Here is a 15189-nt window from a genome sequence, read left to right on the forward strand (position 1 = left end):
AGGAGACTGCTAACAGAGGCTGCCGAGATGTGTTTGGTCAGAAGTGTCTTCCAGAACTCTGAATCTCACTGCTCTCGGAAAAAGCATATTTTTCCCATTCTCTACTCTGACAGCTTCCACCATTGCCCATGGTCTTATACCTGTCCACCTAAGTCCAACTGGAACCCTGGAGGCACTCTAATTTCTGACCTCTAAGTTGTTTCCATCCCTTCTTCTTTAAGAGAACAAAGACTCAGGGAAGAGAAGGGAAGACAAGGGAAGAAAGGAGGAGGGAGGAAGGAAAGAAAGGGGAAGAAGCCATAAGAACGACATGGAGGAATGGAGAAATAATGATAAATCTTTGGTAGAAATTTCAAACTTCCTCCTAAATGAAACAAGACGAAACCAGAGAGGGAGATAAACCATAAGAGACTCTTAATCTCAGGAAACAAACTGAGGGTTGCTGGAGTGGAGGGGGGACTGGGAGGGATGAGGTGGCTGGGTGATGGACACTGGGGAGCGTATGTACTATGGTGAGCGCTCTGAATTGTGTAAGACTGATGAATCACAGACCTGTACCCCTGAAACAAATAATACATTATATGTTAATAAAAAAATTAAAAAAAAATTAAAATAAAATAAAAAAAAGAAATTTCAAACTTCCTCCTGATAATAACCATTGGTTTTGTCACATCCAAAGGTTTTCCAAAGGTGTGCCAATCAGTGATGTGGAACATACAGACTTGACAGCCATGTCACATCAATTCCTAAGAAGTTACCCATACTAAATAGAAAAGCAGGGGCTCATCACAATGAATGTGCATGTAGGAGGGGTGTTAAATCAAAGAAGGCAGCTCATGCTTTTTGGTAATTTACAATTCTATGATTGTCACCTAAGTCTTTTGGAATCTGAAATATCTTAAAGAGTATCCTACTGATTGCAATAAATTATCAAATACCAAATACTGTTACACTTCTCACCCTAAGTAAATGAAAATAACTTGGAAAAAAAAAAGAATGGGGCATTTTAGCATGTTTTCTCCATTCAAAAAAAAAGGAAAATGATGAAGCTTTGTAATACCTTCCAAGAAAACAAAGGAATTGTTTCTTCTTTGAAAAGGGATGTGTATAGAAAAAAATATGCTTATACCCTAATTACCCACATTTTGATGTTAATATTAACTAACAGAAATTCAGTGCCAGTGGTGTGCTGGTAAATTTTTATTTAACTATCAGTTTTCCTTTCTTTTTTTTTTTTTTAAAGATTTTATTTATTTGTGAGAGAGAGAGAGAGAGAGCACAAGCAGGGGGAGCGGCAGGCAGAGGGAGAAGCAGGCTCCCCGCCGAGCAGGGAGTCCTATGTGGGACTCCATCCCAGGACCCTGGGATCATAACCTGAGCCGAAGGCAGACACTTAACCGACTGAGCCACCCAGGCGTCCCAACAATCAGTTTTCTAGGGGCAAGGGAGTGGGGAGACCTCTGACTTGTAGCATTTGCCAATTTCTGTGGTGTAAACACTCCCACCGTGGCTGATTTCAACCTACCAAGATGATGTCACTGCCTGTGGAGCTATTAAGAGATGCTGACAATTCCATTTGCTGGCTCTAGCACAAATTGGAGTGTACCATTTTACTTTTCCTCTCCTAACTTGAGTTTTACTACTCATTATTGCTAGCATAATATTGTTTAAGATGTTTTCCTCATTGCAAAATTTGTATCACCTTTCAGTGAGTAACTTCAGTCATTAAAAGTATGTTAATTCCAAAGGGACCTCAAGAAAGCACCAAGGCCCATGCACGGTAAAGCTGCTGCAGACAGATGCTAATCCTGTAGATAAATGATCTGATACCTGACAAATACGCTGTACCTGACAGCATTGGTCCTTTTGAAGGATAAACCCTGCACGTTCTCCTGTGTGAATGTAATCTCACTGTACCAGGTCCAGATGGGGAGAGCCGGGGTCACCGCCGCAAAGCAAGTTCATCAACAAAGCAAACATCTTACCTGCGGAGCAGACTCACTCTACACCATTGCTATATGCAGACCAAGGGAAGTCCCTCTCAAAACTGATCTCAGTGTCAAGTTAGTAAATGAAAAAAGTCACTGGTGTATGCAGTTTTTCTCCAAAGGAGATTGAAAAAATTTAGCTACACTAACCTGAGTCAACCACAGTGCCAAAGATATTGCTCATGTTGCCAATTCATTGTTGGCTCTACACCCACTGGGGGAGAGAATACCTCAAATAAACTTAGAGCAATTAAGATATTTGCTAACATTTGTGACCTTATTATTCAGCAAGATTCACTTTTGTTAGAACCAGTCAACACCTGTCTTAAAATCTGTTTAGAGAAGCTGTGGTCATAAATAAGCAACTACTCAGCAGACACCTCTATTGTTATGGAAATTGAGACCATTTGATCGCAGGTCCCCTACAGGTCTTTTCTTGCATTCTGTGCATATCTTTTAGTGGCTTTTATACTCATTGTGACAACATCCAACCTGACGTTGCCTACAATGCCCTCTCCTTTCCTGGAAATGTCTCCCACTTCATAGGCTTCATCCTTTGTATCTTCTCTGTTTATATGAAATGCAGTACAGAGTTCCATTTGCACAGAACTTCTAAAACAAAAACAATGAAACAATGTGAGGTTGCAAGGCTGTGAAGGGCAGAGGTTTTATCCGTATCAGCACAGTCTGCAGGAGTGTGACAAACATGAATGTATGAATGTACTTGGCTTTGGAGACAGGCTTCCTGGATTTGAACTGCAGCTTCGTCTCTTACTAGCTGCATGACGTTGGAAATATCACTTAATCTCTTTGAACCCCTCAACTATAAAACGGGGAAAGCTTACTTTACAAGGGCTGCTGTAAGAATAAACTGAGAAAATCCTCATCAAGAATTCAGAACAGTTTCTAGAACGTAATACACAATAAATGTCAACTATTATTATTGTGATTTAGATACATAGGTGAAATAAGAACAGATATTTAAGCATATACTATGGCATTCAAATTTTGTAGATGTTTTGCTATATTCTACTTCTAAAAGTAGTTCAAGTCAGTGGTTTGGATTGGCTTTGAAAACACTGTTTAAAATGGTGTCATATTGATGGGAGTATATTCAGCTATTACATCTTCTGGAAAATGTGTGTCAACTAAGGCACTGCTTCACTCAAAACATCCGTCTTTTATTCCTCGTTCATAAGGGGAAGAGGCAGGAAGAGATTTGCAACTAATATTTTTGTCTTTATTATTCACCTTCTCAATACACCTTTCCTGTTAATATTATAATTATTCTTCACACAGAACTTACCATGTTTCTATCCTCCCACACTAGCTAGTCTTGCTTACAGAAGAAAAAAATTAACCTCTTAACACGACCTTCAAGGCCCCCACAATCTGGCCTTAGCCTATGTTTCCAACTTGTTTGATTACTTCCCATCACAAATTTGGTACTCTCGCCAGACTTGATTATTCACCCAGTTCATCATGTATTTTCATTTGCTCACTCCTTCATTTATTTTTTTCATTCAGATACTTTATAATTGCTTACTATATGCCAGAAACTTTGCTAGGTGTCAGGGATTAAAGATAAAAAGAATGCACAGGCTTGTTTGCATTCGTACAGAATGAGCCCAACATGTGAAAGAAGAAGAGCAAGTGGAGAGGAGATACAAATTTAAAAACAGAGTGAGTCCCATGGATGCTGAGTTTCTGCCGGAGTCCCTGAGGTCATGGTTCCTGGTGCACTTCCTTCACTTCCACAAGTGACCGTCAACATCTCACCCACACGAGCCAATGAATCCCTACTTGGCTTTAGCAAGTTTGAGTTGAGTAATTCATTTTGAGTTGAAAGAGTCCCTACTGATACTTTAAGAACTCTGATGTAACACGGTCAGGCAATGGGAGCTACAGAGAAATTCTGAGATGCAAAATGTTTTTAAATAGATTAAAATGTATTATTAGATCAAAAGTGTAATAAAAAAGCGGTTCTAGTGAACTGTACAGAATACGGATTCAAAGAGACTATTTAGGCACCTCTTCTGCTATTCAAGGATTGAGTGCCTAGTCCTTAGAGAATTTCTGACTATTGAAATAATCCACCGAGGCCTAGTTCATTTGGCACCTCTTCTATAGCGTCTTTCTGATCCCACTCTGCTGGCATGAATGGTCCTTTGTTCTGCATTCCTGCAGCACTTACTTCCCTTGTACCTCTGACACCATGGGTCTCCTAATTCAGCTGCATCAGAATCACCTGGAGGGCTTGTTAAAACTAGACTGCTGGGCCCCACCCTGAGAGTTTCTGATTCAGAAGGTCTGGGGTGGGACCTGAGGATTTTAACAGGTTCCAGGTGATACCGATGCTAATGCTCCAGGAGCTACTGCTCTAACATATTTCACTGCAAGCTGTGTTCTCTTTCCTTTACTCATCTGCATCCCCCGTTAGGTTAACGGTTCCCTAAGGATTCTCTTATTCATTTTTGTGAAATTCCCAGGAGCTAACATAAAAGCTTACACAAAACTGGTATTTGATATGATGTGTGATTAACAATGGAGAGAAGATAAACATTTTACCATAATAAATTCTCTTAGTTACAATCTAGATTCCCTCAAAAAATGAACTGTAACTAGAGAAAATATCAAAAGGCAGAATATATTCTGACGTCTCATGGGCTGCCTAATTTTGATTACTTTTTTTTTTTTGAGAGAGAGAGAGAGAGAGTGTGCGCATGCAGAGCCTGATGCTGGGCTCAATCTCACTACCCTGAGATCAATATGCGAGCTGAAATCAAGACTTGGATGCTTAACTGACTGAGCCACCCAGGCAGCCCCTGATTATATCTTCCATTTGATTTCTTTTAATCCTTGCACATAAAGCACAATGATTATTTTCAAATATAAGAAAGCTTGAGATGCATGATCTTAGAGATAACTAGCACTTTTCTTCCTCCTGCCATGTATTTCTATTTCCTCTTGATTTAGCTGGCATCTGACAGCCCAAGGGAGAAAACCTTTAAAGCATTTTTTCATCCCACTATTTAGAAATGCTGATCAAACTAACTTCCTTTGTAGCTGTTCTTATGGCATAACTTTCTGTCCCTTTAGGCTTTGTTGCCTTACAGCTATTTAAAAACATCTAGAAATAAATTTAACTAAGTAGGCAAAAGACCTGTATACAACAACAACATGACACCGATGAAACAAACTGAAGACATAAATAAAGGGAAAGATATACCATACTCATGGATTGGAAGAATTAATACAGTTAAAATGTCCAAGGCAATCTATAGAGTCACTGCAATCCCTATTAAATTTCTAATGGCAGTTTTCACAGAAATAGAACAAACAGTTCTACAATTTGTATGGAATCACAAAAGACCCCAAATAAAGAAAGCAATCTTGAGAAAGAAGAGCAAAGCTGGAGGCATCACACTCCGCTTTCAAACTATATCACAAAGCTATAGTAATCAAAACAGCATGTGGACACACAGATCATTGCAACAGAATAAAGAGCCCAGAAACAAACTTGAGCATATATGGTCAATTAATTTGCAACAAAGAAGTCAAGAATACTTGGGGAAAGTGGGGAAAGGAGAAAGGAAAGTCTCTTTAATAATGGTGCTGGGAAAACTGTACAGCCACATGCAAAAGAATGAAACTAGACCACTATCTCACACCATGCACAAAAATTAACTCAAAATGGATTAAAGATGAATATAAGACCTGAAATCATAAAACTGCTAGAAGAAAGCATAGGCAGTAAGCTTCTTTTTTTTTTTTAATTTTTTTTTTAAAGATTTTTATTTATTCATTTGACAGAGATAGATACAGCGAGAGAGGGAACACAAGCAGGGGGAGTGGGAGAGAGAGAAGCAGGCTTCCCTGAGCAGGGAGCCCGATGCGGGGCTCGATCCCAGGACCCTGGGATCATGACCTGAGCTGAAGGCAGACACCTAATGACTGAGCCACCCAGGTGCCCCTAGGCAGTAAGCTTCTTGACATCAATCTTGGTGATTATTTTTTGGATCTGACACCAAAAGAAAAGGTAACAAGAGCAAAAATAATCAAGTGGGATGATATCAAACTAAAAAAGCTTCTGCACAGCAAAGAAAACCATCAACAAAATGAAAAGTCCATCTGTGGAATGGGAGAAAATACCTGCAAATCATGTACTGATAAGGGGTTAATATCCAAAATATATGAAAAACATACAATTCAATAGTAAACACAATCTGATTTAAAAATAAGCAGAAGATCTGAATAGACATTTTTCTAAAGAAGATACAGAGATGGCCAACAGGCACATGAAAAAATGCTCAACATCACTAATCACCAGGGAAATGAAAATCAAAACCACAAGGAGATATCACTTCACACCTGGTAGAATGGCTATCCTCAAAAAAAAACAAGAAATAACAAAAGTGTTGGTGAGGATATGGAGAAAAGGCAAACCTTGTGCAATGCTTGTGGGAATGTTAAGTTGACACAACCACTATGGAAAACATTACAGAGGTTCCTCAAAAAATTAAACATAGAACTACCATATGATCCAGCAATTCCACTTCTGGATATTTATCCAAAGAAAACAAAAACACTAACTTTGAAAAGATATATGCACCCTCATGTTCACTGAAGCATTATTCATAATAGCCAAGAAATGGAAACAAGCTAAGTGTCTACAGATAAGTGAATGGATAAAATCTGGTATATATATGTAGACTATTATTCAGCAACAACAAAGAATGAAATATTGCCACTGGCAACATCATGGATGGACCTTGGGGGCATTACGCTAAGTGAAATAAATCAGACAAAGAAAGACAAATACTGTATGATCTCACTTATAAATGGAATCTAAAAGAAACAAAACAAAACAAAAATAAAAACCAAGGTCGTAGGGGTGCCTGGCTGGCTCAGTCAATAGAGCATGTGACTTTTGATCTTGGGGTTATGAGTTTGAGCCCCATGTTGGGTACAGAGATTACTTAAATCAACAACAACAACAAAAACAAGCTCATAGGTAACAGAGAACAGACTGGTGGGATTGTCAGAGGCAGGAGGGGTGGGCAAAATGGGTGAAAGTGGTCAGAAGGTACAAATTTCTAGTCATAAAATAAGTAAGTCCAAAGAAACCATAATGGAAATAAATTTTTCATATGCCATAAACAAACAAGCAAACAAGTTAGTCAGTCCTGGTGAGGTAATGTACAGCATGGCAACTATAGTTAATGATACTGTATTACATATTTAAAAGTTGCTAAGAGAGAAAAGTCTTAAAAGTACCCATCACAAGAAAAAAGAAACTCTGTAACTATGCGTAGCGATGAATGTCATCTCGACTTACTGTGGTGACTGTTTGCAATATACACAAATATCGAATCATTATGTTGTACATCTGAAACTAATATAATGTATAAGATAAAAGAATAAAAACCCTAGGTTTAAAATTATTTTTTAACCATGTCAGTAAATTAGATTTTTGTGAATTAAAAAATAGCATGGAGCGTACCTTAAACCCTGAGAGACAGGAAAGGCCAGTCTGCATGGGATTCTGGGCATTCAGATCAGCTCTCTGTTTTCTTTATTGGAAATGACATCCTCTCTTTTGTGAGCTAATGTGGGTAGGTGATAAAATCAAATATGCCTAGAAACAATATTCTGTTCTTACTTTACCTTTCTCATTGTCTCTACACGCCCCATTGGTAAAACAGGTAATGACACACTTCTTGTGCTTCTTGTATTTAGACTGATCTTTATAATTCTTACTGCATCTCCAGGTAATGGAGTAGAGTTTTAGAAACCTGGATGCAGTATGTAAGGTATACAGAGAAAAGATCTGTAGAGTGGCATTACCTTAAACATCCTGTGACGTTGTAAAATATATCAAAATCCAGCAAACCGTTAGCTTTAGGGTAATCTCCTTCTGGCCACCCCGAGAAGGGAATGATGATATTCTCAGTCAGGATAAGCAAGGCTTCTGTTATCATGAGATTCTTGAGTTTGTCATTAGATGACAAATTCCACAGCAAACCTAGAAAAGCAAAGAGTACTATCAAAACAGTGCAGGGATGGGTCAAATGACTGCTGAAAAGATGAATTAGGGCCAGCATCCCCCCGGGCTGTGGCTAGCTGTTTGGAAAAAAGGGGGAGGGAGAGAGCCCCTTTCCCAACCGAAAGAATCGGTTTAGAGTTTGTTAGATGGCAATGAAGCCGATCCATAATGAGAGAGAGAGAGAGATTATGATATAAAATTATGCCGGTTTAAATCAATCAGGAATGTGAATGAAAGTTAGAAATCCTTTAACATTTATGTTGTTTCTCTTAAAAGATCCTACCATTAAGCTGACCTCACTGAGATAATAAATTCTGGTCTCATTAACATGGAGGCTGGAAACGATCCTATTTTATTAAAGACTTCAATGTTTTTATTTTATTTTTTTAAAAAATATTTTACTTTTTTTTTTAGTAATCTCTATACCCAACATGAGGCTTGAACTCACAACCATGAGATCAAGACTTCCACGCTCTACCGACTGAGCCAGCCAGGCACCCAAGTGTTTCTTCTGTAGAAGCAGGAGAGAATATCTCCCTCTGCCTCCCGCTCCCCACTACCTGCAGCTTCCACCTGATATTTGCCTCCCAGTGAGAGCAGAAGGGCCCACAGAAAGCCTTTGCCTGTACGCACGCCTGTCACCAGTAGGCTGATCAACATCACTAATTAATACTTATTAAATCCTATCCAATGATAGACTTTCTGTCCTCCTGGAATTTATGCTAGCTCCCTCACGTATTTCCTATATTACAGTTCGGCAGTGAAGGAGATACAAGAGTATTTGATCTATCTGCCGACGTGTATGGCCTAAAGCATTGGCCTAAGGCTGGTACCACTGTCCTCATTCAACTTTCCCTTTCCTCTTGAAACATCTCCACCTGACCCGCCATTAAAGAGAAAGGCTATATAAGCCAACTCAGAAATAAATTAAGAGAACAGCATACTGTACTTTCCAGGGCCTTTGTGAGACAGAGCCTGAAGCTGGGTATCTCAGAGAGAATACAAAGTGGCACCATACATTTAGGATTTGTTTTTCTTACAGATTTGGCATTCAAATACTTCCGATTCAGTGGAAGGACTATGCACCTCTCGCTGGCTATTCCAGTGACTCCCAGCAGGTGTCAAGTTGCCTTAGCTTCCTTCATCCCTCAGTGAATGACTCTAACTCACTAGCATCCAGGAAGGCAGAAAGAGAGAAGGGGCGGAAAGAGAAGGGAATCTTCATTTTCTTCCCTATTCATTCCCCTACCACCCAATCGGTAATTCTTACTTTTAAAACGTACTGCTTTGTCTGCATAAAAGAAAGCAGCAGCACAGGTATACAGGACAGCCTACCTTGTGAAAAAAGCAAAGGTGCTTTTTTTTTTGGCTGAATTATGTGGTGATATCATCAGGCCTGATTTGATGACTGAAATAATCGTCCGTGCGGTTAAAGCTTGCTAATTATTCGACCATACTAATACTTGGCCCACCATTTAGAACACTTGAGGCCAAACACAGTCTTGACCTTCATCAGTTCACTTTGGCTGTGTACCAGTACGTAATTTCTGAAACAATAACCAAATTCCCACTGCAGCCTACACTGAGCTTCCGTCAGATAGAGAGACACTGGGTCTAGTGTCTTGTGAGGACCAGCATTCTGGCTCAGGTCTTCTGATCCAACTCGCACTGGGGATTACTCAGGAGCAGTGTCCCTCAGCCACAGGTTTTGTAACACAATGACTTCATTCCTCCCACTTCATCTTGAGGGGCGCTGGACAGGGGGAGTGACAGAATAAAACTCCAAAGGTGGTTGAAAACAATTTAGAGGCAGGTCTGAGGTTGAGTGGTCTGGATACTAAGCTACTAAAGGAAGTTAAAAAGAAAAGAGAGAAAAGGAAAAAAAAATAGCTTCCTGTTTTAAACAAACAAACAAATTAACAGTCTCTGCTTGCCAGAGGCTTAAAAATGTAAAGTATAATGACATTTCCTCTTTTTAAAAAGGACCACACAGGGCACTCAAAGGAAAAGTATACCTTACAATAAAAACCAGAAGAGGATTAATTTTAAACAAAGGGAGGGCGCCTGGGTGGCTCAGTCGGTTAAGCGTCTGCCTTCGGCTCAGGTCATGATCCCAGGGTCCTGGGATCGAGTCCCGCATCGGGCTCCCTGCTCTGTGGGGAGCCTGCTTCTCCCTCTCCTCCCCACTTGTGCTCTCTCTCTCACTATCTCTGTCTCTCTCTCTCTCTCAAATAAATAAAATCTAAAAAAAAAAAAAAAAAAATTAAACAAAGGGAGTGGAATTTTCCTTCAACGGTTGGATGTCCTTCATAGCTTGGCATGCAGTATTACTTCCATAAAAGAATCTGGCTTGGGAGTGTCAGTATAATTTTTGAATTTTTAATGTAGGATATTGTATAGAAATGTCATGCCTGCCAAATTTGTGTATGGCATGAAGCTAGGAAGGAGCTTAAGTGTTCACTAGAGATTCGGGATTATACATACTTAGACACTCCCCCTACGTGTATACACAAAATCAATAAAGGACCAATTGCAAATTGGGAAAATATGTATGACAATACGAGGTTAATATCCTCAATATATAGAGTTCTTATAAATCACTAAAGATTCAATTGCTAGAAAAATTAACCCAATCTAAAAAATGTTAGAATCTAATACACATAGGAATGCATTTTCTCTAGTAATGAAAGAAATGCAGGTTTAATACCTAGATATCATTTTTTGTGACTATAAGAAGGCAAAACCAGAACTAATGAGTGGAAATTCTAGGGAAAAAGATTCTGGCTCACTGAAAATACAAACTTCTAAGAGAGCTTTGAAGACAACAGAAGACCTGCTTGTAAGATCCAGCTTTATCACTGGAGCTGATAAAAAATGAGCTCATCCTTTATGAAAACATTGACAAGGAGTTTTTTTTACCCCCAAGCTAGAGTGGTCCACTAGCCTAGCAGTTTCCAAATGAACCTAGTGGCATATCTGAATCACATATTTCTGGGCCACATCCCAAATTTACTAGCAAGAATCTCAGGATGGCTCTTAGGAATCTGCATATTATAAAAATGATTTCCATGGCACCTGGCTGGCTCAGTCGGTAGAGTGCATGACTCTTGATCCCAGGGTCATGAGTTTGAGCCCCACGCTGGGTGTATAGATTACTTAAAAAAATGATTCCCATTTCTGGCATTGAGAAACGAATGGGCCAGATGACCCTTGATAGAAGTTCCTTTCGATGACTTGATTCTAGATGCCCTGAGCTAGTATTAGGGTTTAGGTTTTCATTGGTCTCACCTTTAACTTCTAGTTAATTTATTCATAGTGCCTAGATCTCTATTATAGTTCTTCGTGGCAGCCGATAAGCCTGTCATTTTCTATCACTAAGTTCTCATTTGAGCCAAAAAGAAAGAGAAATGGATTCTGGTAAGGGATATACTTTGAATAATTAGCACTTGTAACAGAGATAATAATAACTGCATTATCCAGAAATTTATTGCCAACTGTGATATTTGCAAAAAATAGCTAACTATAGTAAAGGGATCTTATAAAATATTAAAATCCATGTTTTATTAATATTGCCCTTTAGGACTAGAAATATAGTTATTTAACAAAGTCTGCATGATACTTTGGTAGCAAAAACTGCAAGTATTATGACTAAATAAATCCCTATTATCAGTACAGAAGGAGAAGGAGGAACAGGAGAACTGGTGTGTTTTAACCTCGTTTTGCAAAGTGATCACAGAACAGGAGGATTTTTTTTTTTTTTTTAATAATTTCCCTTGCATGGATCTACTCCTCTCACCTAAGTTTTGTAAATCTCGCCTGAAATACCACACTATTGCAAAGGCCATTTAGTCTGAGTTATATATGAACCCAAGGTAACCTGTTGCACATTACAAATCAAGAAAAAAATAGAATTATTTTTAAAAGGTGCATAATGAATATTTTACAGTAAAATGTTTCTGCTATTAAAATACAGCAATCCAATTAAATATTCCCATTAAACATGCAGAGGTGAATACGCATTTTCGACAAATTCCATCAACAATCATCCCGACCCTTCCTTATGTGACATGCAGGACAAGAATCTCCTGCTTCATTCTTGCCAAGGCAGAGCCCTACTCGCTCCTCAACGCCCTCATTACTCAGTGACCCTGAAGATGAACCTCTGAGATCAGTATGTACTGTTCTCATTTCAATTAAAGTACACTACCACGCTTACTTGGTAAGGGAGGGGAACAACCTTGTAGAGGGAAAGTCTTTGATCCTGAAGTCTTTTCACCTGAAAAGGAAAGAGCTTCCCTCCTCATCTGGTACTGAAAATGCCAGGAGGGTCAGTGAACAAAGCTCTGGTGCTTCTTTTATGCATATATAGAAATCAGATGGTTAATGGTTTTATATCTTGGCCAGAAAAATCAGGGTCTTATCTGAAAACATACTTGATTCTCTTATTTGTGTGTAATCTAGATATTCCCAGGTCACAAACCTCTTTTTTTAACAAAGATTTTATTTATTTATTTTTTAAAAAATGTATTTATTTGAGAGAGAGAGAGCACGAGAGAGATCAAGCATGAGTGAGGGGGAGGGGCAGAGGAAGAAGCACGCTCCCCACTGAGGAGAAAGCTGGGTCTCAGGACCCTGAGGATCATGACCTGAGCTGGAGGGAGACGCTTAACCAACTGAGCCACCCAGGTGCCCCAAAGATTTTATTTATTTGAGAGAGTGTCAGTGGGAGGAAGAGGGAGAGAGAATCTGAGGCAGACTCCATGGTAAGCACAGAGCTTGACGCGGAGCTCGATCCCAGGAACTGAGATCATGACCTTGAGTGCAACCAAGAGTCAGACACTTAACTGACTGAGCCACCCAGGTGCCTCCACAAGTCTCTTTTACATATTCAATCAGACAGCCACAATTGTTGAGAAACTTGGAGGCATAGCACTGTTGTTATTGCAATAAACATACAGGCATGAAATAAGTGGCATCCTAATATTAAAGGGTGCAAAAGTAGTTCATTAGAAGCCTGTTCTTTCAAAACTCCGCTGGGGGGATGGCGGGAGACAGGGAGTAAAGTATGAGAGGATCGCATCTGAAAATGCTTCAGAGGAAGAGATGACTTTCGAAGGATGAGAGGGTTCACCAGGTGGTCAAGGTGTGGAAAAGGATGCTATCTAGTCCAAGAAACAGCAGAGACAAAGATACCAAGATGTGGAACAGACCAGCTAATCCTCTGGGATTTCAGAACCTGGGCTGGGAGGGTATGAGAGGAGACACTGGGGCCCATGGTCACCAGGCTCACATCATATCTTAGGGGTAATGGGGAGCCCAATGGGGCAGTATTTTCATATTAGAAAGAAATCACTAGGTGCAGAGTGATGGATCGAGTGGGAATGCACAATACTGAATCAGAGGATGGGTAAGAAGCAAATGCAGTAGTAGACCAGAGGCGTGAAGAGGACCAAAGCACGTCAGTGTTAAGTGGAAAGAGAGGAAGGTTCAGAGAGGAGTGAAGGAGCTCTCTGATCTGAGATTCTTAAAGACAAGCCCTTTCCCAAAGAAGTGTAAAAATGAGTCACCCTCGGGCGCCTGGGTGGCTCAGTTGGTTAAGCGACTGCCTTTGGCTCAGGTCATGATCCTGGAGTCCCTGGATCGAGTCCCGCATCGGGCTCCCTGCTCGGCAGGGAGCCTGCTTCTCCCTATGACCCTCACCCCTCTCATGTGCTCTCTCTCTCTCTCTCATTCTCTCTGTCTCAAATAAATAAATAAAATCTTTAAAAAAAAAAAAAAAAAAGAATGAGTCTTTTCTTTAAAAAAAAAAAAAAAAAAAATGAGTCACCCTCTGCCCCCAAAGCAGTAGGTGTGAGCCACTTTCATAGAGCAAAACATCTAGATAAAGCTAGGTTCGAATCTGGGCCTTGTGCTCTGCTAGCTGTGTAATCCTGGGCAATCTACTCCCCCCGACCACCTCGCTGCGTGTCACGCTGATCATGAGGAAATCATCAACAATGCGTTAGGGAGATGTCGGGGGGCATAAAGATGAAAAATGGAAAGTCCTAACTTAGTGACTAGCATGTAAAAGGGGCTCAATAAAAAGATGTTCACCAAATAGACAAGATTCACATATATGGTTGCTCGCTTGTGTTTCTTTACAAAGATACAAACATGTCTACATTAAGTCAACAGTTTATTTCTGAGGCCCTGAAAGCACTTACTTAGCTGTTCTATTAATAGAGCTAAAGGAAGTTATTTGTAAGGATTTGTATCAAACATTCAAGTATCAACTCAATTCAATTAGCATGTAATGAGCACCCTCTGGTAGGGGTGCTTGGCTTGTTCTATAAATCCTGAGAATTGCACAATAAACCTCCATTTATCAGCTCTGTAGATTATCTAAAGATAACTGAATGGTTTCTATGGCATTAATACCACAGAATGTTCTCTGACCGTAGTTTCCTATTGCCTAAACAAAAGAAGAGGAAGAGAGGTTCAATGGATTACTTCCTCGACACACACCCACAAATCCTTCCAAGCTCTCTAGCTACAATACACCCTAACCTCAATAGTCTATTATCCAACTCCCTCTCAATGACCAGCAGCTTCTTTTTGCTTCTTTGCTTTGCTAATGATGTTCTCTTTCCTGGGAATAACTTTCATTCTCCTTCAAAACACCAGTCCAAAGTGTATCCTATCCTTCTTTAAAAGTCCACAAGGAACCATATCTCCTTTGTGAAGTCTTTTTTTTTGACTGTAAAACAGTGCATCTGTTTGATTCTCTCTTATGGTTGTCATTACTATATTTTAATGAAGGAAATGTTAGGTTCTAACTATGAGGTTTGGTCTTTTTTTTTTTTTTAAGTGCCAACCATCACATAATTGTTCATGTTTTAGTAGAGGGAAAAGAACGTCTACAGTCTCTCCAGACTGATTCTCATCACCTGGCACTTGAAGGCAGCCCTGTAAACGCTGGCTAAATGCATGAATGAATCAATGAATGAGTGAGATCACCCTTAATTTCTGTAGGTATTTTAATATAAGTCATAAATATGGAAGGAAATTTCTCATGGGACAAGACAGCATGCTGGCAGAAGGGCAGCATGGTACGACCCTTCATATAGTTTTATAAAATTAAAATATATCAAGATAGAAAAATATGTGATTATTTTA

At 39.6% G+C, this 15189-nt stretch overlaps 1 protein-coding gene across 2 annotated transcripts in view; it reads right to left on the minus strand.

The window, feature by feature from the left end:
- PKP2 (plakophilin 2) overlaps positions 1-15189 on the minus strand; it is a 93101-nt gene that overhangs the window by 32410 nt on the left and 45502 nt on the right. For both annotated transcript variants that reach the window (XM_078075877.1, XM_078075876.1), the window contains exon 6: positions 7836-8013. In XM_078075877.1, the coding sequence (XP_077932003.1) occupies positions 7836-8013 (178 nt within the window). The remainder of the gene's footprint in view (positions 1-7835; positions 8014-15189) is intronic.

Source organism: Halichoerus grypus, chromosome 6 (assembly GCF_964656455.1).
Source record: "Halichoerus grypus chromosome 6, mHalGry1.hap1.1, whole genome shotgun sequence".
Classification (NCBI taxonomy): Eukaryota; Metazoa; Chordata; class Mammalia; order Carnivora; family Phocidae; genus Halichoerus; species Halichoerus grypus.